Source organism: Schistocerca nitens, chromosome 7 (assembly GCF_023898315.1).
Source record: "Schistocerca nitens isolate TAMUIC-IGC-003100 chromosome 7, iqSchNite1.1, whole genome shotgun sequence".
NCBI classification, from domain to species: Eukaryota; Metazoa; Arthropoda; class Insecta; order Orthoptera; family Acrididae; genus Schistocerca; species Schistocerca nitens.
Genome location: NC_064620.1, coordinates 301,755,126 through 301,782,024, shown reverse-complemented (window position 1 = coordinate 301,782,024; position 26,899 = coordinate 301,755,126). Strand labels below are relative to the sequence as shown.

The window sequence follows — 26,899 nt, the reverse complement described above, 5'->3', positions numbered from 1 at the left end:
GATTGTGCTAATAAAGACAATTTGCAGTTTCTTTTAAAGATTAAAAGTTCATAGAACTGAGGCTTATAAAGTTTCGCTTAGTAAATGATTACATTGCAGCCTGTAGTAAATTTTAAAAGATGAGTCAGTTTCTTGCAATTTTGTCAACATTGTGTTTCACTGTAGTAAAAGTGGAAAACTGCAATAGTAGAAAATTATATGTTCATGATTGCTAAGTGTTTGTCTCTCTTGTGTATTGGAAGTGCATATTAATAGTATAACAGGATTCACAGTTTGTCTATTGTGCTAATGCTAGGTAACAAGTAACGGGAAGACCACTATTTATGAAAACCATAATTTCTTTATTCAAAAGACAGTGAGAAGTAACCTGTTAGTGAATTCCATTTAACATTCATTCTAAACAGAATAGCATTTAGTTGACAGATACTTAACCTGTGACCAGTTCATAATTTTGCAGTGAACTACATTTATAATTTCATGCCAGTTAGGAAAATGTTGGAACAATAATACTGAACCTGTGTCCAATTAATGATTCTGCAGTGAATGTTAATAGTAATGTTATAAAGACCATTCAGTTTGAACAAGCCCTGGAAGTAATAGTGTGTTTCGGTATCTGCTATATTTTTGCAAATAGTTTGTGCTGCCCTAGCTGTTAGCTTCAATCTTACCGTAAACATATGTATGTGTCAGAATTTATTGCAATCGTGTGTGGCCAAGTATAGGTTGTGTTTGTCCGTTAAAGTTACTCATACCTACTTTCCTACACGAGAACGTTAATCTTTCTCTTGCCTAATTAGGCTGGCGACCATTTTCCTTTATTCTTTAAACAGTGTAGCTAGGTAAAATATTATTTACTACTGTTTGAATATTTAAGTAATTCTGACTTTCATATCCGATAAGCCACTTCCGTTATATAACAAAATTCCTCTCAGAGGGTAACACTGCTCTGCTGCGTTATGCCATAATTGCTTTAACAAGATCGTTTTATTTCACAACCTGCCTCCAACTTTAGGGTTATGGTACAACATTAGCAGACACGGGATTATTATATAGTGAATGACTGACTGCGGGAAAACCGTAACAAAAGAATCGAAGCATATAAGACGTGGTGTTACGCAATAAAGTTGAATATTATGTCGACTGATAACATGAGGAATGAGGATGTCCTTCGCAGAATTGATCGACGAAGGACCATATGGGAAACACATTGAAGGAGAAAGGACAACATGTTAGGATACACTTTAAGGCATCGGGGAATAACTTCCATGGTATGAGAGGGAGCTGTAGAGGATAAAAACAGTGGAGGAAGACGGAATACAAATAACTGAGAAATACTTCTCTTCCTACTCTGAGATCAACAGCTTGGCCCAGGAGAGAAATTCGTGGCGGGTCGCATCAAACCAGTCAGAAGACTGATGACAGCCACCCCCAGCCGACCCCAAAAAAAAGAAAACCTCTTGTGGTATGCGTGGTACAACGATGTAATTCTGCAGGTAAACGCAGTGGTATGTAAGGGTATTGTCTGGAAAATATGTTGCAGTTAGTAAAAAAGACATAATAGAAAAATCGTGCCTGATGGTGAAGTTTTACTGCACTAACATAAAAAATTCCTTATATTATCTGTGTGTGTGTGTGTGTGTGTGTGGTCGGGGCAAAGGGAGGAATGGGAGTCTCAGCACCAAAGGTTTTCGAAGAGGCTTACAATTATGTGTAAGGGCCTCTGGAAGTGACAAATTGCTCTCATTCTAAAATCTGGGTGAATATATTCTGGATAATCCTGCCTTAAGGCAAGTTCACCGTTTCTAACTTTCCTACGCACTGTGTTAAACCTTTAAAGTAAAATTATAGCTCTAAATAAGTAGAATAAGACAGGATGCTGATTTTTTAAATGTGCTTAACAATTATGTAAAGTAACGAATACTAAATTTCAGATCCCCCTGGCAGCCATTAAATGTGCTATCTGGAAGTTGGTCCAGCTTAGATATATAGACGAATGTTTTCAGTTGAAAAGGATGTCGGAATCATATGATGACAGATATCGCCACGTCACAGTTCCGTAAAAGTCGTGAAGCTGCAACAAAATGACAAATAGTACATTATTAAAAGCACATTGGGCGTGCCCAATGACAAGTACAATTCCGGTCCAATCTGCGAGGGATATAACTGCGAAGAGAATTCCGAAACCACTGTGAGCGATTTCTTGAGCAACAGGATGTAATCGGCTTTCGCTATGGACATAGTAACAACTTCGCACGATGTACCGCAGTAAACAAGGGATTTACTCGAACGGCTTAAACATTAAAATGCACAACTCTGCCATAACAGGGTAATACGCTGTTAGAGGCAATTTAAGTTCAATGACAAGCAGGTTTTGCAACTTTAACATTGTGTAATTTCAGTTGGATATCAGTTAAATCCTGATTAACGAATACTGCCTACAACAGTAATTTAAAGAACCTTTTATAATGAAACGAGCGTCATTTAGCAGCTTAAAATGTGAACACGAAATGTAAAATGTTTTTCCCTCGGAAAAATTTTAGAAGACTTCAGCTTCGTTTACCTGCAAGCTGTACACGATCTTCGTCGGTTGGTAGACTTCAGAAAAAACCTCGATCTGATCCCATACATCAATTTATCATCGACAGTAAAATTTTCGGCTCCATTGATTATTCCTATTTATGAAGCTTATGCTTCCTCAAAGATCATTTTGGATGGATACGGGATTTGTAATCCCTTAGTATAGGAAAATCATTTCCTAATGGCACAATTTAACTATGTTGTCCTCTGCATTTGTGACAAGACAGCCATGTATATTTTTTACACACTGGATCTTATCTTCCTCCATATAAAGACGGGCACGTTGACAAAAACAGTTCCGGCTATTCAAGACTTTAATCTAGATGCTTTTTAGTAATCCTCCGTGTCAGGTACTTAGCTACCATATCAAAGTACTGTAAGGTAACATATTATTACTAAGGAATAAAAGAAAATGTTAAAGTGTTTATAATGTTATTGAGCGCATGCTGGCCAAACGATAAATACAGCGCTCAGAACAGAACACGTCTTTCATTATTTATACGTGTCAACTGATTTCCCTCAGATTTATGTTCACGAAAGATACTCCTAAGCTCCAACGGAAGTAAAAATATCTGTGTTCTGATTCTCGGAGAAAATATTTTATTTTATTCAAACTCGAATGCAAAATTAATACTCATTCATACATCCACTTAATTGACTTTTCCGAATCGTGATAGATTCATTTCTATTCCCTGTCCTGACAAAGTCATTCCGAAGGCAGGGCTGTAAGGCCGATAGGAACCATCTGTGTTGAAATCTTTATGATCTATTAAGGGTTCATTCATATCTGATCCATTAGGTTAGTATCTACTGCATACTGAAATACTGAGCTAACATGGCATTTGTCTGTACATATCGTTATTAGATTGTTAAAGTAACGAATTGTTACTACCGTACCGGCTTCCACTCTCTGATTTGCAGGCTAATCTTATTTATTTCTTTAGATATGTATTCTTTAACATTTTTTTAACGTGAGCGTATCACTCAATCCCAGTCCTGACAATAAAGCATTAGAGACAGAGGTGACGCGCGATTAAGCATGGTAGAATTATTGCTGCCGACAGTCTAAATAAATGCATTTGAGGTAATATAAAACTGTCTAACATAAACAGGCGAATGGGATATAATCGAAGTAGAGCTCATCGACATCCAGAGAAACATACCAACTGAATTCTTCAGGCATAAGAGATCAGACAAATGAAAACCAAACATCCGAGTCAACGGGGCCGTGGGATTGTCCAAGAGCGTTAAGACGTTTATCTCACTGGGAGACGAGACTATCAGTTCGTGTTTCGTAGAAAGCAGTCGGCTGCTGACGGGTTCACGACCGCAACGCTCATTGGGGTCAATGTCACGTATGGTGATTACGTTTGAGTGGTACCATTGCATGGTCCCATTGTGGCAGGTGTTCGATTTTCACTTGGCTATTCCTCATATAATAGGCTAAGTCCGGTTACCCTATTCATGGTACAAATTTGTGGGGCCAATATTGAATACGAAGAATAAATTTCTATTAATTTCTCTATAAGATAATTGAGAGCACAACTCATGTCCCCTGTATGGCATCAGGAATATATATATGAAATTCTTTAATAGCTCTAATTGTAGATATCCTGAGACTCTCAACGGAAGCAAAGTTTCTTACAATTTTTTACACATTCTACACTACCCTTTGATGACAATCAGATTCTGCTTTTCTAAGGAACATTCTAATAGTTATGCAACGGAAACGCTCTGTGTAACATAATATGAAGGAGTGAACTGAAGTCGTGGAGTGATCCAAAATGTGCACTTGAAATATTTAAAGTATCAGTTTAATAGCAACCCTACTACGTGATGCTAATCTGCTCACAGTGAGTGTCGGGAGCAGCTGACCTGTTTGGTGGACGCCATGCTGTCCTCGGAGAAGGGAGGGCTGATGGCGCAGAGGCGTCGCCCCATGAGCGAGTACGCCATGACGACGATGCTGCCAGGCACGGCGTAGACCAGCACGAAGAACGCGAGACTGGCGCCACGCCTCTCGCTGTCGTGCCAGCTCTCGTAGCAGAACGCGTAGCCGGATGCCACCTCTGCCAGCGAGTAGGCGCGCAGCAATGGTGAGAAGATGGCCAGCGCCGCCAGCCACAGCACCACGATCACCTGCAAACCAGAGGCAACGCTCACAACGGCACGATTATCTAGGAGCCAACGCAGCTGGCGAGTAGGCACACAGCAGCGGCCTGAGGATGCCCAGTGCAACCACCCGCAGCACAACCATCGCCGGCCGCTGTGGCCGAGCGGTTCTAGGCGCTTCAGTCTGGAACAGCGCAACGGCTACGGTCACAGGTTCGAATCCTGCCTCGGGCATGGATGTGTGCGACGTCCTTAGGTTAGTTAGGTTTGAGTAATTCTAAGTTCTAGGGGACTGATGACCTCATATGATAAGTCCCATAGTGCTCAGAGCCATTTGAACCATTCGAGCCACAACCATCAACTGCTATAGCGTGGCAATATTGTCATTGGAAGAAGTAGCTGTACATCAGCCAAGCATGTGAGTAAAGGCACAGCAGCAGCGAGATAATGGCCAGCGCTGCCATCCGTAACATCACCATCTCCTACAACAGTGTGGCTAATTTCATATTACCACAAGTATCTGCGCACCACCCCGGCTGGTGGTTAGACACACACAGCAGTAGTGAGATAATGACCAGCTATTGCAGTGTTTCAAGTTTCGCAGCGGAAGTAGTAGTAGGGCGTTCTCACAGCTAGAGAGTAAGGGCACAGCAGCGTTGAAAGGGTGACCAATACCATCAGCCATAGAACCCCGATCACCTGTAACTGAATGGCAAGATTCACATTTAAAGAAGTAGCAAATTCCAGAATGAGATTTTCACTCTGCAGCGGAGTGTGCGCTGATACGAAACTTCCTGGCAGATTAAAACTCTGTGCCGGACCGAGACTCGAACTCGGGGCCTTTGCCTTTCGCGGGCAAGTGCTCTACCACGAGGCTACCCAAGCACGACTCACGCCCCGTCCTCACAGCTTTACGCAGGAGAGCTTCTGTAAATATATATTACGGTAGTATCTGTTCCCGAAAGAACAGTTACAGTGGATGACCATGCAGCTTTGCTAGAAATGAAATGATAATTAAATAGACGCCCTAGCTGCAAACAGGCGTTGATGTACTTCATTGGGGACGTTGAAAATGTGTGCCCCGACCGGGAGCAGGAGATCCCGGGTTCGAGTCCCGGTTGGGGCACACATTTTCAACATGTCCCCAATGAAGTACATCAACGCCTGTTTGCAGCTAGGGTGTCTATTTAATTGTCTGAGCCGTGCTTGGGTAGCTCAGTGGTAGAGCACTTGCCCGAGAAATGCAAAGGTCCCAAGTTCGAGTCTCGGTCCGGCACACAGTTTTAATCTGGCAGGAAGTTTCAAGTAGCAAATGGTTACACGCACAGCAGCGACGAGTTGATGGGTAGTGCTGTCATCCGAAACATCATGTTCACCTGAAATTAGAGTTGTGCTCTACCAAAAGTAAGGTTAGGTAGTTTGGTGCAGTACATAAATGACGCAATAAATGGTCGGATTACCTATAATAGTGGTAGCATTCGTAAGGAAAGAAACATAAATGAATGTGTGAGAGAGAAACTGGGAGACAACTACTTTGTTTTTTGTTTGTTTTGCAAATAATTAAATCTGCACATCATTCAGCGTTAGTCCACTGCGTATTTTGTATCCTTGCAAAATATAAATTGCACTTTGCAAGCAATAAAAACCAATTGATGCGTAACGTACGCACATTTATGTAATAAAACCACTTACTTAAGATGCAGGTACGTTTTACATGCCCACATTTTGCACTCAGTAGCACATTGTTTAGCGTTTTGTTTTAAATTTTATCTTTTTTCTTTCTTTCTTTTTTTAAGCCAACTGCGTTTTCCAGTGCTATGTGATGAAACTGAATTTTTATTACATCTTTCTGTGTCACGTTACAAAGCAAAAATATTGAAATAAAACCTGAACTGAACACTGCTAACCTCAATTTTGATATAGTATTTACTTTCAAGTAACAGAGACAAACACAAATACGTTGAACAAAAATGTTACATAGGTTATGCAGTCTTTTATATATCCTCATTCAGATTCTACATGGTTCACTGCTTAAAATTTCTAGGGGAAGCTAGTAAGTCACTGATCGCAAATGCAAAGAAAGCAATCGAAACGAGACAACTCCCAATACATATAAAACACGCCTAACATATGTGTAACGCGGTTATGACCTTAGCTGACTAAAGCTAATCGAGAAACTACCGTAGTTTACGCTTACATACGATAGTCTGTGATAGAACGGTAGTTTTACAACTCTACCTGTGACAGAGTGTCTAATTTCCCAGTAGCAGGAGTAGCTGAGCATCATATCAACCAGTGAATCGATGCACAGCAGCCGTGAGATAATGACCAGCACCGCCAGCGACAGCAACACAATCACCTATAATAGTGAAGCAACTCTCAGATTGGAAGGAGTATCAGGTCATCATCCAATCATATGAGCAGGCGTCCAACAGTAGAGGTTGGTTGGTGAACGCAAGTACCGCAAACCACACCTTCATGATCAACTGTACCAGAGTGGCTAGGCTCACAGTAGCAAGAATAGCTGGGCATCAACCAGTGAGAAAGAACACAGCTCCAACGAGAAGAGGGTTAAAGGCCACGTGGCCAGCCACAGCACCATGACCACATGAGGTAGAGTTGCTGGTCTCAGTACTGCATTACCTGTGCACCACCTCTGCCAGCGATGAGACGTGCAGCAGCGTCTCCCAAACACAGCACCATGATCATCTATAACAAAGTGGCAAGTCCGAGAGTTGGATGAGTGGTTTGGACGTCAGCTAAGACTGCAAATAGTTTTACAGTTCAACATTACAGCTAGAGAGGAAGAAGGGGCAGACTTCGCCTTTTATTACAGCAATGAAAATTAGAAGGGAGGGATGAATGGGAGGCTCTGGTTGAATTTGATATCGTCCGAAAGCTAATAAAGGCTGGAGGACAAAATGAGCATTCTCCTTTCGAAGGAAGTCAATTCTAGTGAAACTGTGTGCCTGCGGAGTAATCGTGTCAGCTGTCCGACTGAATTCCTGGTAATTGATGAAAAGACTCAAAATATAAGAGAAGTGATATTTGGTGCTTCCGAAGATCCTTAAAATTTTTGGGTGGTGGTTCCAAACAATCACTGTGATCATCACAGACAAGTTACTGTTCAAATGGTTCAAATGGCTCTGACCACTATGAGACTTAACATCTGAGGTCATCAGTCCCCTACAACTTAGAACTAATAAACCTAAGTAACCTAAGGACATCACACACATCCATGACCGAGGCAGGATTCGAACCTGCGACCGTAGCAGTCCCCGGGCTCCGGAATGAGCGCCTAGAACCGCACGGCCACCGTGGCCGGCCAAGTTACTGTACCAAGATTTAGGTCACATGTGAGCAACCCTCTTAGACTTTTTGGAGATGATGGTGTCATTTACTGACTCATAGTGTCATCAGATGATAGAAACCAATGGCGAAATGATTTAGACAAAATATCTGTATTATGAAAAATGTGGCAGTTGACTATATAAAATAATAAAAAGTGTGAATGTCGCAAACCCTCTAGCTAGCTTATTTTCATATTTGTTCACCTTTAATTATGCTTATGAGTAAGAGTTTCATTAGTGTAGTGGGAGTCATGATATCACAGTGATTGTTTGAGACGATTTCACTTCCTCGTCTAAATCTCTTGTAGTTTAGTATTGTTCTGGGTACACAGATTTGCTTCATGGGCTAAATCTGGAATTGAGGAGTGCTGAGGCTATGACAGGTGACGCACTGTGAGGCGCAGTTGAATGTGCGGCAGTAGGGCGTTGGTGCACCAGCCATAGCAGAAAGAGAGATGGAGTAGGAATAGCAGAAGGGCCACCTGTTTCCTTTCCAGGGGATAGAAGTCACTTTGACACATGGAGAGCAGGCCGACACGCCATTGTTCACTTACAGGGCAGTTGTCAAGTGGCCAAGAGAGAACTCTGTTGGTACGTGGTGGGTGCTAGGAGCTTGTTAAATGATATACGTAGAGGGATAAATGCCTCCTGGCTTTCCTAGCAACTTGACAGTACAGCACTGACGTACTTACTGGAGCAGAGTTGGCCACTAGATTTGTATTGAGCTCTTTAACATTTCACAGGACCTGTAATTTGGGGCTAGCTGATCGCCTAACGAACACAGACTGGAGTGTTATAAGTAACATCATGGCACGACACTCAGTGGAAAACCAGTTACAAGTGTGGAGAAGAAATTACATTCATTGACTTGTTGACGTTTTGGCATTTCTGAGCACAAAATATTGTCAAAGAAAGAATTACGCCATTGGCGAGCTGTAGCAACATTGAGAGAATTGGTGGTCGTGTTTTTCTGGCAGGAAGACAGGAGCAGACTGCTGGGAAAAACGGAGAGATGCTGAGAGTCGGTCACAGGGGGTGAAGAGACACGGAAGTTGGGGGAGTTTCAGGGCAGAAGTCACGGACATGTGACGGAGGCTAAGTTGCAGCTCAGCTCTCAAGTCACAGAGCCACTATCTCGCCTCTCTGCTCACAGTGCACTGAAGATTATGGAAAGCGTCGCTTACAGCTTTGGCGTTTTAGGGAAATCTAGGGTATTGTAGTTCAACTGCAGGATAGCTAACACTGACTCATGACCTTCTAAAATTCTTGGATGTTGGTTCCAAACACTCGCAACACCTATAGGTGGAAGCATTAGCGGCCAAAGACACTACTAGCTAGGGAATAGCCACCTATGGCAAGCTGACATACAGCAACAAGCGACAAACGTCGGCAAGCCGCAGCATATCAGCAACGTTGACTGGATATACCAGCTGCCATTAAAGCCGACACAACAGGCTACAGCAGGGAAACCGACGAGCTCGCCGACTAACGCACAAACAAATCGCTAACATTACTCTTCACTGTGCATCTGATATATGACCTATCGTACACAAAACGAGGAATAACCTAAATGTTACAGTTTAGCAGGGGTTCTTTTCCCTTGGCAGTTGCCTTGGCACTTTTTTTCCTCTGCCTTTCAAACCGCTAGCTACCCTTGGTTCGACTTTCGACCCAATCTTTCTCCAAATGAGCGCGTATTAATGGTTAACCTTGACGTACGCAAACATCGTAGTACCTACATCCTACGACACCTCACATTAGCGAAAACTAACACTTATGCAGAGATGGCAGTAGACCTTTTGAGATGGCCATCATGCCGGTGTGGGCATGGAGGGCTCCACCTCTAAATTAAAAAAAAAAATTAAACAACCACTGTGATCATCATAGACAAGTTACCGTACCTATTTCACAGAAAAATGGCTCTGATCACTATGGGACTTAACTTCTGAGGTCATCAGTCCCCTAGAACTTAGAACTACTTAAACCTAACTAACCTAAGGACATCACACACACCAATGCCCGAGGTAGGATTCGAACCTGCGACCGTAGCGGTCACGCGGTTCCTGACTGTGGTGCCTAGAAGTGCTCGGCCACCCCGGCCGGCTATTTCACAGAACTAGGCCCGATATTTTATGCAACTCCATCTATTTCAGTAACTTTGCCAATCCAGACATTTAGTTCGCATTTCTTATAAATGCGCCGATCAAAATGTTTCGGTTCTAAGGCCATAAAGACCAGAATCTATATGCGAATTAAGCAAAATCGCTGTGAGCACTGAGGTAAAAATCCTACCGACCCACCTGGCTGAAGACACCCATTTAATAAAAAAAAACCGTGTTCTGCTGCGCGAATAAATAACTGCCTGCTGCACATCCTCGTCTGACAGATCTCGCATAGGGACATATTGGTAGTATAGGGCGGGTGCTCGGGTGCCCCCACTTAGCGTAACTTCTGCGTTACGACATTTCCGACATGGGGACGAGCGTTATCACGAAGAAGCAGTACTCCTTGTTTCAGTTTTCATGGGTGGTTCGCCTTAATTGAACGTCGTAGTTTTGTCTAATGTTGTGCAGCAGAGTTCCCCTATGATGGACCCACCAAGAAATCAATAAGCAATTGGTCCCGGTAATCAACTTCTTGGGGGAGGGGATGGTGGATGACACCACAGCATAGTCGATGATTTCGACTCCTGTTACCAGTGGTCGCACTAGGTTTCGTCATCCGTAACAATGCGCTCAAGGGACGTAAGCGTATTTGGTAATAACGTCAGCATAGTTCAAATATCCGCATTTACCGCACTCAAGTGGGAAAGACATGTCACACTGATGCCTTGCCCACATGTAGGTGCTTATTTATCCACATCGGAGTCGCCCTACTTTACGATTATGGTACAGCAACGCCCTCAAACTTAAACTTTGCGGTAACACTTTATGGTAAGGTACACATTTGCGCAGTTGATGTGTTTTTATAATAAACCATAGTGTTGCTCAATCATTGAGTTTATTATCACAACCTTTAAATGATAAATATTGCAGCAGTTGTCACCTTCAGATTCAAACGCAACGAATTCGTCTCCTGTACCAACCTTTTCGTCTCTGATTACCACTGGCACCCTTCGTTAATATTTGCTGGATGTACTCCAGTCTCTCTTCCTCTACAGTTTTCACCCTCTACAGTTCCTAGATATGTTACGACCAATGTCCTATCATCCTGTCCCTTCTTATTTCGATGTATTATTTTCTTCGCCAATTCTGTGGGGGGCTTCATCATTCCTTATCTTTTCAGTCTATAAATTTTTCAAGATTTTTCTGTAGCACCACATCTGAAAAACGTTTCGATTCTCTTCTGTTCCGCTTTTCCCAGAGTCCATGTCACATTACCATACAATGCCGTGCTCTAAATATACATTCACATAAATTTCTTCCTCAAATTAGTATTGATACTAGCATACTTGTATTGGCCAGGAAGGCTCTTTTTATCAGTGGTAGTCTCCTTAATTGTTCTCCTTGCTCCGTCCGTCATGAGTTTGTTTGCTGCCTGTGTAGCAGAATTCCTTAATTCGTCTGCTTCGTGATAACCAATTTATGATGGTAAATTTCTTGCTGTTCTGAAACTTCCTGGCAGATTAAAACTGTGTGCCGGGCCGAGAAACTGTGTGGCTGGACAGACTAACGTTAAAGCTAAAGCGAATTCTTCCATGCTCTAGACTGATAACACTGCTGTCCAGCATGCTGAAATACCCGCACTTCGGAGTCTGTCTTCGTAACAAAACGAGCTAGTCGTATAAACTTCAAAACGAGTCTCGGTCCGGCACATAGTTCTAATCTGCCAGGAAGTTGCATATCAGGGTACACTCCGTTGCAGAGTAAAAATCTCATTCTGGCTTCTTACTGTTCTCTATTCTGTTACTTCTCATTACTTGAGTCTTTCTTAGATCTACTCTCAATCCATATTCCCATTAGACTCCCATTCAGAGGATCATGTAATTCTTCTTCACTTTCAGAAGGATAGCAATGTCATCAGCAAATCTTATTACTGACATCTTGAATTTTAGTCTCATTCTTGAAAGTTTCTTTTATTTCAGTCACTGCTTCTTCGATGTATAGATTGAACAGTAGGAGCGAAAGACTACATCCATCCCTGTCTTACACTCCTTTAGGTCATGGACTTCCACTCTTTTTGTTCCATCTTGGCTCTTGTTCATATTGCATATTACATGTCTTTGTCTATAGCATGTCCCTACTTTTCTTAGAGTTTCAAACCTTTTAGGCCATTTGACATTGACGAACGCTTTTTCCAAGTCGACAAATCTTATGAATGTGCCTTGATTTTTCTTAAGTCTTGCTTCCATTATCAAACGCAGTGTCAGAACTGCCTCTCTGCTGCCTTTACATTTTGTAAAGCTACACATCTAATAGATCATAAATTTTCTTATCCATTCTTCCGTATATTACTCTTTTCTGCAACTAGGATGCATGAGCTGTTAAGATGATGGTGCGTTATTTTTCGCACTTGCCGGCTCTTGCAATCTTCAGAACAGCGTGGATGTCGTTTTTCCGAAAGTCTGAGGTATATCACCAGTCTCATGCATTCTGCACACCATGGCTGAAAACATTATATTTTCTAATATATATAGGGGCATTCTATAGGGCAAGGCACCTAGTCCCCTGTTTCTTTTCCGTCACATCATCAGAGAGTCCTCTCCCTCATAGAGGCTGTAAGTAGCTTGTTTATGTGTCTGTATGTTGGCAGCGCGATAGACTGCATTAATATCGCTGACAGCGCTCTGCGCCCTCGCTAAGAGACTCTGTGGCTGTTCGGATTCGCAGTCAGCAGTGATGGAAGTCAGAAGTGAATGGCCAGCAGTGATGGAAGATGAAGTCGAATAGCCAGCAGTGACGTAGGTTGGGTGTTAATAGTAGGCAGTGATGGAGGTTAGAGGTCTGAAGTGTTAGCGCGAGCGGACGGTCTGGACGTGTCCGTCATGGAAACGAAAGATTGTTAATGATTATGTACTTTTTTTTTTTGGAGCTGGATGTCATGGACAATTATATATTTTTTAAAGCTGGATTTCACATTATTAAGGTAAAATTTACTAAATACATTGTTTACTCTGTAACAAAATCTTTCCTTTGCTAATCACATGCCTATTAGTAGTTAGAGCCTACGGTAGTCATAATCGTTTATTTAGCTGGCTGTATTGGTGTTTGCTGTGTCGCTGTAGTTCGTGAAAAGAAGATTTTCTGCGAGGTAAGCGACTTATAAAATGTATAGGCTATTGTTCGGGTTTCTTCTGATTCAGGGCCATTCTTTTGTGTTAATTATTTGCAGTCAGATTGCGTTGCGTTTGTATATTATGTGTAATAAATAAATAGAATAACTTTGAGCTGTATTTATCAGGGAGAATGCTGTGGGTCAGTGCTGAAATGATAAAAATATGGCAAAGTGGTAGTACGTTCAGATTTACTCAGCAGTTCCAGAATTAAATTAAGAGATTTCATCTTCGCAGTTATTTCTATTTAAGTAAAAACTTAATAAAGAAGCTTCACCTGTCGACCTTTAGCCGAGGAAACCTGACTGGAATCTTTTGATTTTATTGTAGTTTGAATAATCAGTGCATGGTTAGAAATTATTGTTTACTGATAGCGCGTAACAATATAGAGAATTTCTTTTGTCGTTGTAGTCTCTTGTTCTTGTACTGTATTGTAATGAGCAAAGCAGTTGTGACATGCACTTGGATTTGCACTAAGTATTTCGCAGTCGCTTTTGCAGCTAATTAGGTATTTATTATTTTCAGTGCTGTTTTTTTTAGTGTCTTCTCATTTTTTCCTTTCAAATTGTTTTTTGTGTGTTATCGTATGAAGTACTGTGGCGTGTGAAAAACGTAAAACTAGGCTCCAAAGCAATTTTGTAATGACAGTGAAGATGAGCGTAGCGTGTTAGCACAACTTAGTAATGAATTAACAAAAGATCAACATAATACACTCCTGGAAATGGAAAAAAGAACACATTGACACCGGTGTGTCAGACCCACCATACTTGCTCCGGACACTGCGAGAGGGCTGTACAAGCAATGATCACACGCACGGCACAGCGGACACACCAGGAACCGCGGTGTTGGCCGTCGAATGGCGCTAGCTGCGCAGCATTTGTGCACCGCCGCCGTCAGTGTCAGCCAGTTTGCCGTGGCATACGGAGCTCCATCGCAGTCTTTAACACTGGTAGCATGCCGCGACAGCGTGGACGTGAACCGTATGTGCAGTTGACGGACTTTGAGCGAGGGCGTATAGTGGGCGTGCGGGAGGCCGGGTGGACCTACCGCCGAATTGCTCAACACGTGGGGCGTGAGGTCTCCAAAGTACATCGATGTTGTCGCCAGTGGTCGGCGGAAGGTGCACGTGCCCGTCGACCTGGGACGGACCGCAGCGACGCACGGATGCACGCCAAGACCGTAGGATCCTACGCAGTGCCGTAGGGGACCGCACCGCCACTTCCCAGCAAATTAGGGACACTGTTGCTCCTGGGGTATCGGCGAGGACCATTCGCAACCGTCTCCATGAAGCTGGGCTACGGTCCCGCACACCGTTAGGCCGTCTTCCGCTCACGCCCCAACATCGTGCAGCCCGCCTCCAGTGATGTCGCGACAGGCGTGAATGGAGGGACGAATGGAGACGTGTCGTCTTCAGCGATGAGAGTCGCTTCTGCCTTGGTGCCAATGATGGTCGTATGCGTGTTTGGCGCCGTGCAGGTGAGCGCCACAATCAGGACTGCATACGACCGAGGCACACAGGGCCAACACCCGGCATCATGGTGTGGGGAGCGATCTCCTACACTGGCCGTACACCACTGGTGATCGTCGAGGGGACACTGAATAGTGCACGGTACATCCAAACCGTCATCGAACCCATCGTTCTACCATTCCTAGACCGGCAAGGGAACTTGCTGTTCCAACAGGACAATGCACGTCCGCATGTATCCCGTGCCACCCAACGTGCTCTAGAAGGTGTAAGTCAACTACCCTGGCCAGCAAGATCTCCGGATCTGTCCCCCATTGAGCATGTTTGGGACTGGATGAAGCGTCGTCTCACGCAGTCTGCACGTCCAGCACGAACGCTGGTCCAACTGAGGCGCCAGGTGGAAATGGCATGGCAAGCCGTTCCACAGGACTACATCCAGCATCTCTACGATCGTCTCCATGGGAGAATAGCAGCCTGCATTGCTGCGAAAGGTGGATATACACTGTACTAGTGCCGACATTGTGCATGCTCTGTTGCCTGTGTCTATGTGCCTGTGGTTTTGTCAGTGTGATCATGTGATGTATCTGACCCTAGGAATGTGTCAATAAAGTTTCCCCTTCCTGGGACAGTGAATTCACGGTGTTCTTATTTCAATTTCCAGTAGTGTAGTTTGGTAATAGTGCATAGGGACATCGACCCGACAGTGTAGACAGTCAAACAATTAGTGAACACGGAAGTACTGTCGATCGATCAGGCGGTAATTGTTCCCCTCAGGAATCCGAAATAACAGAACAAAATCTTGCAAATACCCTAGATTCAGGTTATATGTCATTGCACTTTTCTCAACTTAGTCAAGACACACACTCTGCTTTTCAAAACACGAATAGTGCCGATGCAAACGCACTGACGAGAACCACAACCAACCTCCATCACTGCTGACTATACACACCCAACAGCGATTCCGACCAGCCACACAGTCTCTTCCAGAGAGCGCACAGCGCTGTCAGTGATATTAATGCAGTCTATCGCGCTGCCAACATACAGACGCATAAACAAGCTACTTACATAGCCCCCCAGCTCCTCTCAACAAATTTTACAAAGTCTTTCGGGCAATGGCTAAGACTAATTTGTTAAAAAAATTGATATTAACAGTATTAAATAGATCAGATCACATAATTAATAATTTGCCGTTTGTCAATAAAGCAAAAAATTGCCTTCACAGTCTCTAAAGATAGTCCTAAGCATTCATCAGGACTGTTTTATGCACACAGTCTGAGCAGTAGGAGAAAATGTACACGTAGGTAGTGGACCTCCATGTAGTCTTGAAGAAGTAGTGTTGCACAGTGCTAACTCTTGTCATGAAAACATGAAGATTGGTAATGAGCCACAAAAGAGCAGACCCACAGTAGAGTCAGTCGAAGTCTTGAAGAATATTGGTAGAATTGGTAGGTCATCAGAGAGCAGACACACAATATTCCTTGTAGAGATTATTGTAGTAATGGGCCACCAAAGGTGCAGAACCATTGTAGTCCTTGTAGAGATGGCCATCAGCCATATCATAAGGCACTTACTTCACAGGAAATCTTCATTACCCGAACTACAGTGATACAGCAACCACCAATACAGCCAGCTAAATAAAAGATTCTAACTACTGCAGGCTGTAACTACTAATAGGCATGTGGTTAGCAAAGGGAAGATTTTGTTGCAGAGCAAACAATGTATTTAGGAAATTTTATCTTAATAATGTGACATCCAGTTCAAAAAATATATAATCGTCCGCGACATCCAGCTCAAAAAAAATTATACAATCATCAACAATCTTACATTTCCTTGACCGTCCGCTTGCTAACCACATGCCTATTAGTAGTTAGAGCCTACAGTAGTTAGAATCTTTTATTTAGCTGGCTGTATGGTGTTTGCAGTATCGCTGTAGTTCGTGTAATGAAGATCTTCTGTGAGGTAAGTGACTTATGAAATGTATGGGTTGCTGTTAGGATTTCTTCTCATTCAGGTTCATTCTTTTGCGTTAATTATTAGCAGTCAGACAGCGTTGCGCTTGTATATTATGTATATAAAGGAATAGAATAACTTTGAGCTGTATTTGCCAGGGAAAATTCTGTAGGTTAGTTCTGAAATGATAAAGACAAGCAAAGTGACAGTAAGTTCAGTTTAACTCAGCACTTTCAGAATTTAATTACGAAGTTTCATCTTCTCAGTTATTTCAGTCCAAGTAACTAAAAAACGTGTTAAGAAGATTCAAGGCCTTCAACGTTCTCTTGCCACGTATCCGCTCTATCATCTGCATTTGACACAAGCATTACATTCATAATGTTATCGCCATCGATCTCAATGTCACCGAAGGTTGTTTTGAATGTTCTATATGCAGAGTCAATCTTTCCGACAATGATTTCTTTTTCAGTTTCATCAAATTTTTTCTGTAGCCACTTCGCCTTAGCTTCCTTCAACCTCCTTTATAATTAATTCCTAAGTGAATTTCCGCGAACGTTCTTGTACTTCCTTCTTTCGTCGATCAGTTGAAGTATTTCCCCTGTTACCCATTGTTTCTTCACTGTTACTTTAATTGTAAATACACTTTTCTTCCTAGAGCCTGTGATAGCATTTTGTGTAGATGTCCATTGCGTTCAGCTGAACTGCCTACTGAGCTTTTATTATCGCAGTATTTACGTCCTCAGAGAAGTTCAAGCGTCTCTCTTTGTTCCTTGTTACATACGTATCCTACTTCTCGGCGCATTGATTCTTCCTGACTAGTCTCTTATGCTTCAGCCTACCATTCATCACTACTAAATTGTTATCTGAATCTATATCCGATTGTGGGTACGGCTTACAATCCAATATCTGATTTCGGAATCTCTGCCTGATTGTGATATAATCTAATCGAAATCCTTCAGTATCTCCCGGCCTTTTCCAAGTGTACCTCCACGTGTTGCAATTCTTCAACAGAGTATTGACTATTAGTGGTTGAAGATCATTACAGAACTCAACAAGTCTTTCTATCTCGTTTCTACTACCACAATCGTATTCTCCCGTAGCCATGTCTTCTTCCCCTTTCCACGACTATTAGATTCTCAGCTCCCTTTACGTTCTGAATTACATTTCCTTTCTCTATCTCCTTATCCTCTGCTTGCGACGTCGGCTTGTGTATCTGAACTATTGTTTTCGATGTTGGTTTGCTGTCGAGTCTGATGAAAACAACCTTCTCACTTTCTGCCCTGCCCTCCTACTCATAACGAATCCTACTCCCATTACATAACTTTCCACTGCTGTTGAAATTACTATATATTCATCTGGCCATCTTTCCATTTCACTTCACTGATCCACTCTACATCTAGACTGTGCCTCAGCACTTCTATTTTCAGATTATCAATCTTCCCTATCACGTTCAAACTTCTCACATTCGACTCTCCGACTCGTAGTACGCTACCCTTTAGTTGGTTATTTAGTCTTTTTCTCGTAGTTCACTACATCTACATGTACGTGATTACTCCACTATTCATAATAAAGTGTCTGGGAGAGGGTTCGATGAAGCACCTTCAAGCTGTCTGTCACCGTTCCACTCTCGAACGGCGCGCGGTAGAAGCTCGGACTTAATTTTTTCTGTGCGAGCCCTGATTTCAATTATTTTATAGTGATGATCATTTCTCCTTATGTAAGTGGGTGCCAACAGAAAGTTTTAATTAGCAGAAGTGGGGACAAAGTGAGGAGTAAACTGGTGATTGAAATTTGATGAGAACATCCCGTCGCAACTGAAAACACCGTTGTTTTTATGATTGCCACTCCAATTCACGTACCATGTATGTGGCATTATCTCCCCTATTTCGCGATAGCACAAAACGAGCTGCCCTTCTTTGAACTTTTTCTATGTCATCCGTCATTCCCACCTGATGCGGATCCCACACCGGACAGCAATACTCCAGAATAGGTCGGACAAGCGTGGTGTAAGCAGTCTCTTTAGTAGACCTGTTGCACCTTCTAAGTGTTCTACCAATGAATCGCTGTCTTTCGTTTGCTCTACCGACAACATTATCTTTGTGATCGTTCCAGTTTAAGTTATTTGTAATTGTAATCCCTAAGTATTTAGTTAAATATACAGCCTTAAGATTTGTGTGATTTATCACGTAATCGAAATTTAGGGGATTTATTTTAGTACTCAAGTGAATAACTTTACACTTTTCTTTATTCAGAGTCAATTGCCTCTTTTTTCACCATACAGATATCTTATCTAAATCATTCTGCAATTCGTTTTGGTCATCTGATGACTTTACAAGACGGTAAACGACAGCATCATCTGCAAACATTCTAAGAGGGCTACTCAGATTGTCTCCAATGCCCTCGTTAATATAGCTCAGGAATAATAGAGGGTCTATAGCACTTCCTTGAGGAGCGCCAGATATTACTTCCGTTTTACTCTATGACTTCCCGTCTGTTACTACGAACTATGACCTTTCTGACGGGAAATCACGAATCCAGTCGCACAAATGAGGCAATATTCCATAGGCACGCAGTATGGTTAGAAGACGCTTGTGAGGAACGGTGTCGAAAGCCTTCTGGCACTCTAAAAATATGGAATCAATTTGATATCCTCTGTCGATAGTACTCTTTACTTCATGAGTATAAAGAGCTAGTTGTATTTCGCAAGAGCGACATTTTCTGCATCCGTGTTGTGTGTCAATAAATCGCTTTCTACCAGGTAATTCATAATGTTCGAACACATGTTCCAAAACCCTGCTGCAAATCGACGTTAGTGATATGGGCCTGTAATTCAACGGATTGCTCCTATGTCCCGCCCGCATCTCGTGGTCGTGCGGTAGCGTTCTCGCTTCCCACGCCCGGGTTCCCGGGTTCGATTCCCGGCGGGGTCAGGGATTTTCTCTGCCTCGTGATGGCTGGGTGTTGTGTGATGTCCTTAGGTTAGTTAGGTTTAAGTAGTTCTAAGTTCTAGGGGACTGATGACCATAGATGTTAAGTCCCATAGTGCTCAGAGCCATTTGAACCATTTTTTTTCCTATGTCCCTTTTTGAGTATTGGTGTGACTTGAGCAATTTTCCAGTCTTTAGGAACGGAACTTCCTGTGAGGGAGCGGTTGTATAAAACTGCTAAATATGGAGCTATTGTATCAGCTTACTCTGAAAGGAACCTGACTGGTATACAATCTGGACCGGCAGCCTTGCCTTTATTAAGTGATTTAAGCTGCTTTGCTACCTCGAGGATATCTGCTTCTATGTTTCTCATCATGGCAGTTGTTCTTGATTGGAATTCAGGAATATTTACTTCGTCTTCTTTGGTGAATGAGTTTCGGAAAACGGTGTTTAATAACTCGGCTTTAGTGACACTGTCATGAGTGTTTTCACCATTGTTATCGCGCAGTAAAGGCTCTGATTGCCTCTTGCTAGTGGTGTGCTTTATGTATGACCAGAATCTCTTTGGGTTTTCTCGCAGATTCCGAGATAGAGTTTCGCTGTGGAAATTATTACCTCCCCATTTGGTAGTACCCACCCGGAGATCCAAATGGAGGACTAGTTAGGAATCTTTTGCCAATGGATCATCTTGACACTTTTTAAAAAAATGGCTCTGAGCACTAAGGGACTTAACATCTGATTTCATCACTCCCCTAGAACTTAGAACTACTTAAACCGAACTAACCTAAGGACATCACACACATCCATGCCCGAGACAGGATTCGAACCAGCGACCGTAGCAGTCGCGCGGTTCCGGACTGAAGCGTCTACAACAGCTCGGCCACAGCGGCCGGCGATACTTTTCAATTAGGGGTCACATGTCCTATTGGTACATATCATACATCTTTAATGCAGTGGCTTCCTTTACCTTCTGCATCCTCATCCCATTGGTCATTGATGATTCTTCCGCATTTTAGAGGCAGTTTCCCGTCCCAAGGGCCAAGAGTGTTCCCTGACTCTCTGTCTGCTCGTCTGAGGGTAACTTCTTATTGCGTAAGTCTTAGGCCGCTACTGCTGACTGCTTTTGCTCTAAATTGAAACAGTGGCGGTGTTGCAGGCCGTGTCCGAGAACGGTTTGCTTACTCAATAAGGACGCTACTCAAAGACCATGACTAAGGTAAGTAATTCTACAGCGCACATTTAATTCGGTGCTGGAACTCAAGGGTATGCCTGATTCTTCATTAATTTCAGATTCAGTTACATTTCACATTCTCACACACGCAGTGCTTTGGAGAATCCTTAAATGAATCCACCAAATTTCGGTAACACGATAGTTAAATTCTTAGGGATTATATCAGCGAATAACTTGAAATGGAAAGATTACATATATAATGTTGTGGGGGAAGCTGATCTAAGACATATTTGCAGAACGTTCATAAAATGCAACAGATCTACTAAAGAGGCTGCCTACCGTATACTTGTTTGCCCTCTTTTCGAATATTGCTACGCTGTGTGGGATCCGCATCGTATGGGATTAGCGAAGGATATCGAAAAAGTTCAATGAATGGCAACTCGTTTTGTATTGTCCCGAAATAGGTGAGAGAATGCCACAGATATAATACGCGAGATGGGCATCTTTTCACGAAATTTCAATCACTAGCTTTCTCCTTCGAATCCAAAAATATTTTGTTGGCACCCGCCTTCAGAGGCAGAAGTCATCATTGTAATAAAAAAAGAAAAATCACAGCTCGCAATGAATGATTTAAGTGTTCGTTTTACCTGCATGCTGTTCAAGAGTGGGACGGGAGAGAAGTAGGATGAAGATGGTTCGACTGACACTCTGCCAGAGGAATTGCAGTCATGCAGATGTAGATGCAGACGAAGTATTTCAGCCTTAAACGATTTAGGAAAACCACGGAATACGTAAATGTGAAAGGTGTGCAAGGATTTGTCAACTCAATAATGTAGCAACATATGACCATCAATGTAATGTATATAATTTTTCCTTAACTGTGTTTCATAGTGCGCAAACAGAATTAATGTTTAAGATTTGACTTACTGCGATCGTGGTCCGCCGGTTGAATATCTTCCGGAAAGCCATAGGGTGTCTAATGGCCAGGTAGCGGTCAATGCTCATGGCTGTGATGGTGAATACGCTGGCGCCCACTGCCACACCTGTGAAAAACGACAAAACCTGTGACTGTGGTAATTGTTCAATGGAGTCAAAAGACATAAATTCAACAATTTTTCATGTTTATGCTTCTCTTTGTTATCCACTTCAATTCCAATCCCTTTGTTATGAGAATAAAGATGATTAGGTGTAAAGCAGTTATTTGGAGGATAGAACAACATTTCTTTTGTTCTTTGCATTTCAGCAGCTTTTCCACGGTCATTGAGAAATAAAGAAAAGCGGACTGTAATATTTAATGCAGTAATACAAGCCATTGTACAACGGTGTTTCGTCCGGTAATTTGGACCTTGAACAACGGAACCCACTATCAGAAAGATAGACAGCGATATATGTAGCGAATATAACAACTATCACACTAAAATATTTTGACGCTCCGTTGCAGATGGCACGAAAGTGAATTGCAGTTGACTCAGAGATATAAATAATTACATCCGTTAAGCACCCTGGTCTCCTTTGATTACATTGTCGAATTGGTCGAATGGTTTTGTAGCTTAAAAGCATTATGTCTGCAGTTATATCACAGTCGACGTTTTCCACACAAATAAATAAATAAATAAAAGAAACAACTCGATACAAACGCCTCAGAACCCGCTATCTGTGGGGCTTTTGCGAGGGTTTCCCAGAAACTAAAGCACCGCTTTTTTTCTGAGCCGAAAACAATGCTACGAAATTGAAATACTATGGATGTATTACTTGAAGTCTCTTGAGTGAGTGCGCCAAGTTTCCGTCACTTCCGGCAGATAGCGTAATTGCAGGAAGGTGATGTACGTTACAAGTAACGTGCCGTCATTGAATTTCTCACTGCAGACAAAGCAACTGTGGGGAACATTCAAAAACGCTTGTGCAAAGTCTATACACCATCTGCTGTCTCCAGAAGTACAGTTAGTTGCAGGGCACGTAGGGTGAGGTCACCAGAAGGCGGTTCGGCTTATCTCCACCACGATTTTCAGCGGTCGGGGAGTCCAATCACGGCTGTCACACATGACATGTGGCAGCGAGCTGATGATGTGATTCGCGAAGACACACGCATTGCGACTCGGTAGTTGCTGATGCACTTGTCAGTCAACAAAGGAAGTTCACACAGTGAAGCTCTGGGTCCGCCACCAGGACAAGGATTGGTACCGACAGGGCATACGTGGCCTTGTTTCGCTTTGCAGGAAGGCCATCGAACGGGATGGGGATTACGTGGAGAAATAGGGTGGCTTGATAAAATGCCATTCTTTCGTGTGTGCAATTCTCATTATGTTCAATAAATAATTGTTGAAGAAAAAAAAGTGCGATGAATTACTTTCTGGGCAACCCTCGTAGAAGGCATAAAATAAACTGTCAAATACGTAGATGTGGAAAACGTGGCACTGACTACCACAGAGAGCAGCCATCGACAGTACATACCAAAGGTATATATATCCCTCATATAAAAGTCACCATTTTCTCATCATGAAACTTTAACTACTAGCGTATCAAACGCGTGTCTTTGTTGCAGTTTGTTCTTCAGTAGTTACATTATTAGAGGAAAAAGGCTCCTTTCGGACCACAAACAAGGGGAATGGCTAAAATGGTTCAAATGGCTCTGAGCACTATGGGACTCAACTGCTGTGGTTATCAGTCCCCTAGAACTTAGAACTACTTAAACCTAACTAACCTAAGGACATCACACACATCCATGCCCGAGGCAGGATTCGAACCTGCGACCGTAGCAGTCGCACGGATCCGGAAACAAGGGGAATATGCTCCTGTATATTAAAAGACTCTGACTGAAAATGGCGGTTCCAGCTGCCTCATTCTACCTTCCTCAATACCTATACAAATTATTCCCAAAAATTTTGGGCTGCACACCCACAAGTCCATCGTTGTTCTCTTTAAGTCGCTCATACACAACCGCACCCGTTTGCCAGCCTCACACTCTCATTCAGCTCAACTCAATGCCATTACCTTTTTGTCTCGTTGTTAGTGTCACCTGTCTCACAGCCAGAGTCTGCTTTGTTTTGTCCTACAAATACTGTCCGCTCTCATTATGACAATCTCTCTCTTGCTCTGTTTTACAGCTACTTTCTCATTCCTTCCTTCATACTACCCTCATTGTGTCAATCTCTCTCTTTCTCTGTTTTACAGCTGCTTTATCATTCATTCCTTCATACTACCCACTTTCACTGTCGCCTTCTGTTTATTCCTCTCCCAACAGCACTGCCTCCCTCTCTCTTTTCCTAGCACTGCTTTGTCACTGCCAACTATGATCCACTGACACTTCGTCATTCTCTTTCTCATTCACTGCCATTGTCTCCTACTCTCTTGCTATACCACAACCAGTGTCTACTGTATTACAGTATTTATTACTCTTCCATCTCTTTCCCACTATCAATGATTTCTTCTCTCTCAGCATTGAAAACTGCGAATATGTAACCATGACAAAATATTTACAAAATTTTTTGAAGATGGTGAGGCTGCTGGTACCCCACTTTTCAGTCAGTCTTTTAATAAACACGTACTTTTTCCACTGGTTTCCTTCTATTCACTGCAAAAGCAGGGCACGTCACTAATATGGATAGAATTTTATGGGCTGGTAAAATTATGGTAGTTTACTTATGTGAAATTGAAATAACGCAGGACTATATAAATTCACAGCTCAGATGAAATTTTATGTGCACAAAAATTTTTACATGTGCTTGAGTACTACAGAAACATGGTGTTTCCAGAATCGTTCTGATGGCAACGAAGAAGCTTTACATCATATTTTTCCGTGCTACGTCCTTTGTGATGTTTTCGCCTCACATAGGGCTCTAGTGCGTGTTTTACGTGTACAGGTAGGGTTACTCTGAACCTATGTATCTCTGAAACCTATTAAATTATCAAGAAGATTTTAGAGGCTGTTCGAGATAGTGATCTTAAGAATATATCGTTAAAATTTCAGACATTTGGCGTGTGTAGCCGTCTTGGAATCCACGGTTCGTTTTTGGATCTAAAAACCAGGTTCTCCGGGTTATCTCAGAAACCGCCCATGATTTATGCTGTCTCCGTAAGCTTTTTAAGACGCACCGTAAGTCAAATGAAATTCAGGAAGATCCAGCCGATTTGCTTCCTTTTCCTCAGCCGGTAGAAATGCGTAATGCTTGAATGTCGACGCTGCATTATAACATATTTATGGTACGAGGATCCTTCTGTTTAGTATACAAATGGTCCTTAACCCAACCGACATCCAAAACAATTGATCCTGCCTTTGTATCAGCAATAGAACCCGAAGTATGGGAATCTCGTTTTTATGTGCTACGTTTTGTAACATAACAGACAGCTCACTCTGGCGCATGCGTACTGACATATTGTGTTTCTCTTCTACAATGACATGGTAATGTATTTTTAATGACTGTTTGTCTAGCTGTGCCGTGAAATAGGTGTTCCACGGCACGCCTGAGTTCCTGCCTCACCGAGCAGTTCGCACCTGTCACGCCAGAGAGCCTATGTGTCGGTGACCTGACGGACGTAGCTCCACGCCGAGATTTCCTGTGACAATGGAAAACAGTTGTGGCGAGTCTCAAGTACGTTGTTGGCAATGGCAGTGGCTGACAAGTATCTGTGCGGCGCTAGCTGCCTTGCACGGCACGCCAGTTTTGCATCGCCTTGGCTTGTCCATAGGGTTGTTGCAGTGGTGTAGACGAATTGTACGGCCGGAACGAAATCGGCCACATTGTAAGAAAGACAGCGCCCGGTCACCGTGAGAAGCAGCTGAGAAGTGTGCGGTTCTTCGCTGGGAGTCAGGCATTGGCGTGACTGCAGAGCTTCTTTGATACCAGTGGGGACCGACCCAGGATCTGCCGGCTGGCTGTGATACAGTATGGACGACCACAGATCGGTCTTAGACAACCAAGGAGCAAATTGCCGCTGGAATCCTCCAGCCAAAGAGAAAAAATGCTGGAGGAAGCTCAACAGTACTGTGCCTGAGGCTTGAGTGGGTAGCGTGGAGGCAGCAAGTCAGTGGCGGTGCGGACCGTCAATAATTGGTGTGGCCCGCTGTTGATGCCAGAATTCGTTTGGCTGGGGAACTGCTTGCCTCCATTCGTCCAGAGGATAAGATAGATGGGAGCCATGAAGATTTTCAAAAGAAAGATGTCCTAGTTTATAATTTTATTCTGGTTGTAGTTTTAAGCAACTGTAGTAAATACATTTACGATAAAGGCATCACTTGTAAATAAATTTTTATTATGCCTGACTGCTTAATTTGTCTTCTTCATAAGCCTACAATATTATGGATACAATAAATCTTTAGACCTTGGCTGTATATGTATGTGAATTGTAAGAAGCATATTGCATAAACTTACTTAGTATTGGTTTAACATATGTCAGTATCTTCGTCAGAGAAGCATAATGCCATGATGTGTCCAGAGAAGTAATATTTTACATGATTATTGTAAGTACAGATTGACAGACTGAAAATTGGCAGTAACTGAATCACATCTTTTATACATAGGAGAACGATATGCCATGTATTTTCAGATCTATTATAAATAATTTATTGTAATTTTATTTAATTTTATTAATTTATTATTGTGTGTGTTTATTTAATTTTTTAATTTTATTTATTTTAATTTTATATTTATACATGTTCCTTGTTGCCAGCACAACAGCTGCCAACATCTTATATATATATATATATATATATATATATATATATATATATATATATATATATATATATATATATATATATGTGTGTGTGTGTGTGTGTGTGTTGGCACCTGCAAAACCAATACTAATAAAGCTTCTGTAATATAGTGCTTATACTTTACGTAAGTGTATAACAAAAGTCTAAAGGTTTATAATATCCTTAATGTTATAGGCTTTTGAAGATGACAAATTAATTTGTCTGTGAAGCACAATTAAAGTATATTTGCAACTAACAACTAAATTTTATTCTGAAAAAAAGGAGATAGACTACTGTTACGACGACTGGAAGGCTGCGCATAAGAGTGACTTGTGACTTTTGTTGTGTTGGTGTTGAGTGTGATGGTGTTAGCATATTGCCAA

General features: G+C 42.3%; 1 protein-coding gene across 1 annotated transcript in view; it reads right to left on the bottom strand.

The window, feature by feature from the left end:
* LOC126195584 (galanin receptor type 2-like) overlaps positions 1-26,899 on the bottom strand; it is a 564,913-nt gene that overhangs the window by 8,125 nt on the left and 529,889 nt on the right. Inside the window, exons 4-5 of the mRNA XM_049934210.1 lie at positions 21,752-21,867; positions 4,453-4,716 (exon numbers count right to left, since the gene is read on the bottom strand). Coding sequence (XP_049790167.1) covers positions 4,453-4,716; positions 21,752-21,867 — 380 coding nt within the window. The remainder of the gene's footprint in view (positions 1-4,452; positions 4,717-21,751; positions 21,868-26,899) is intronic.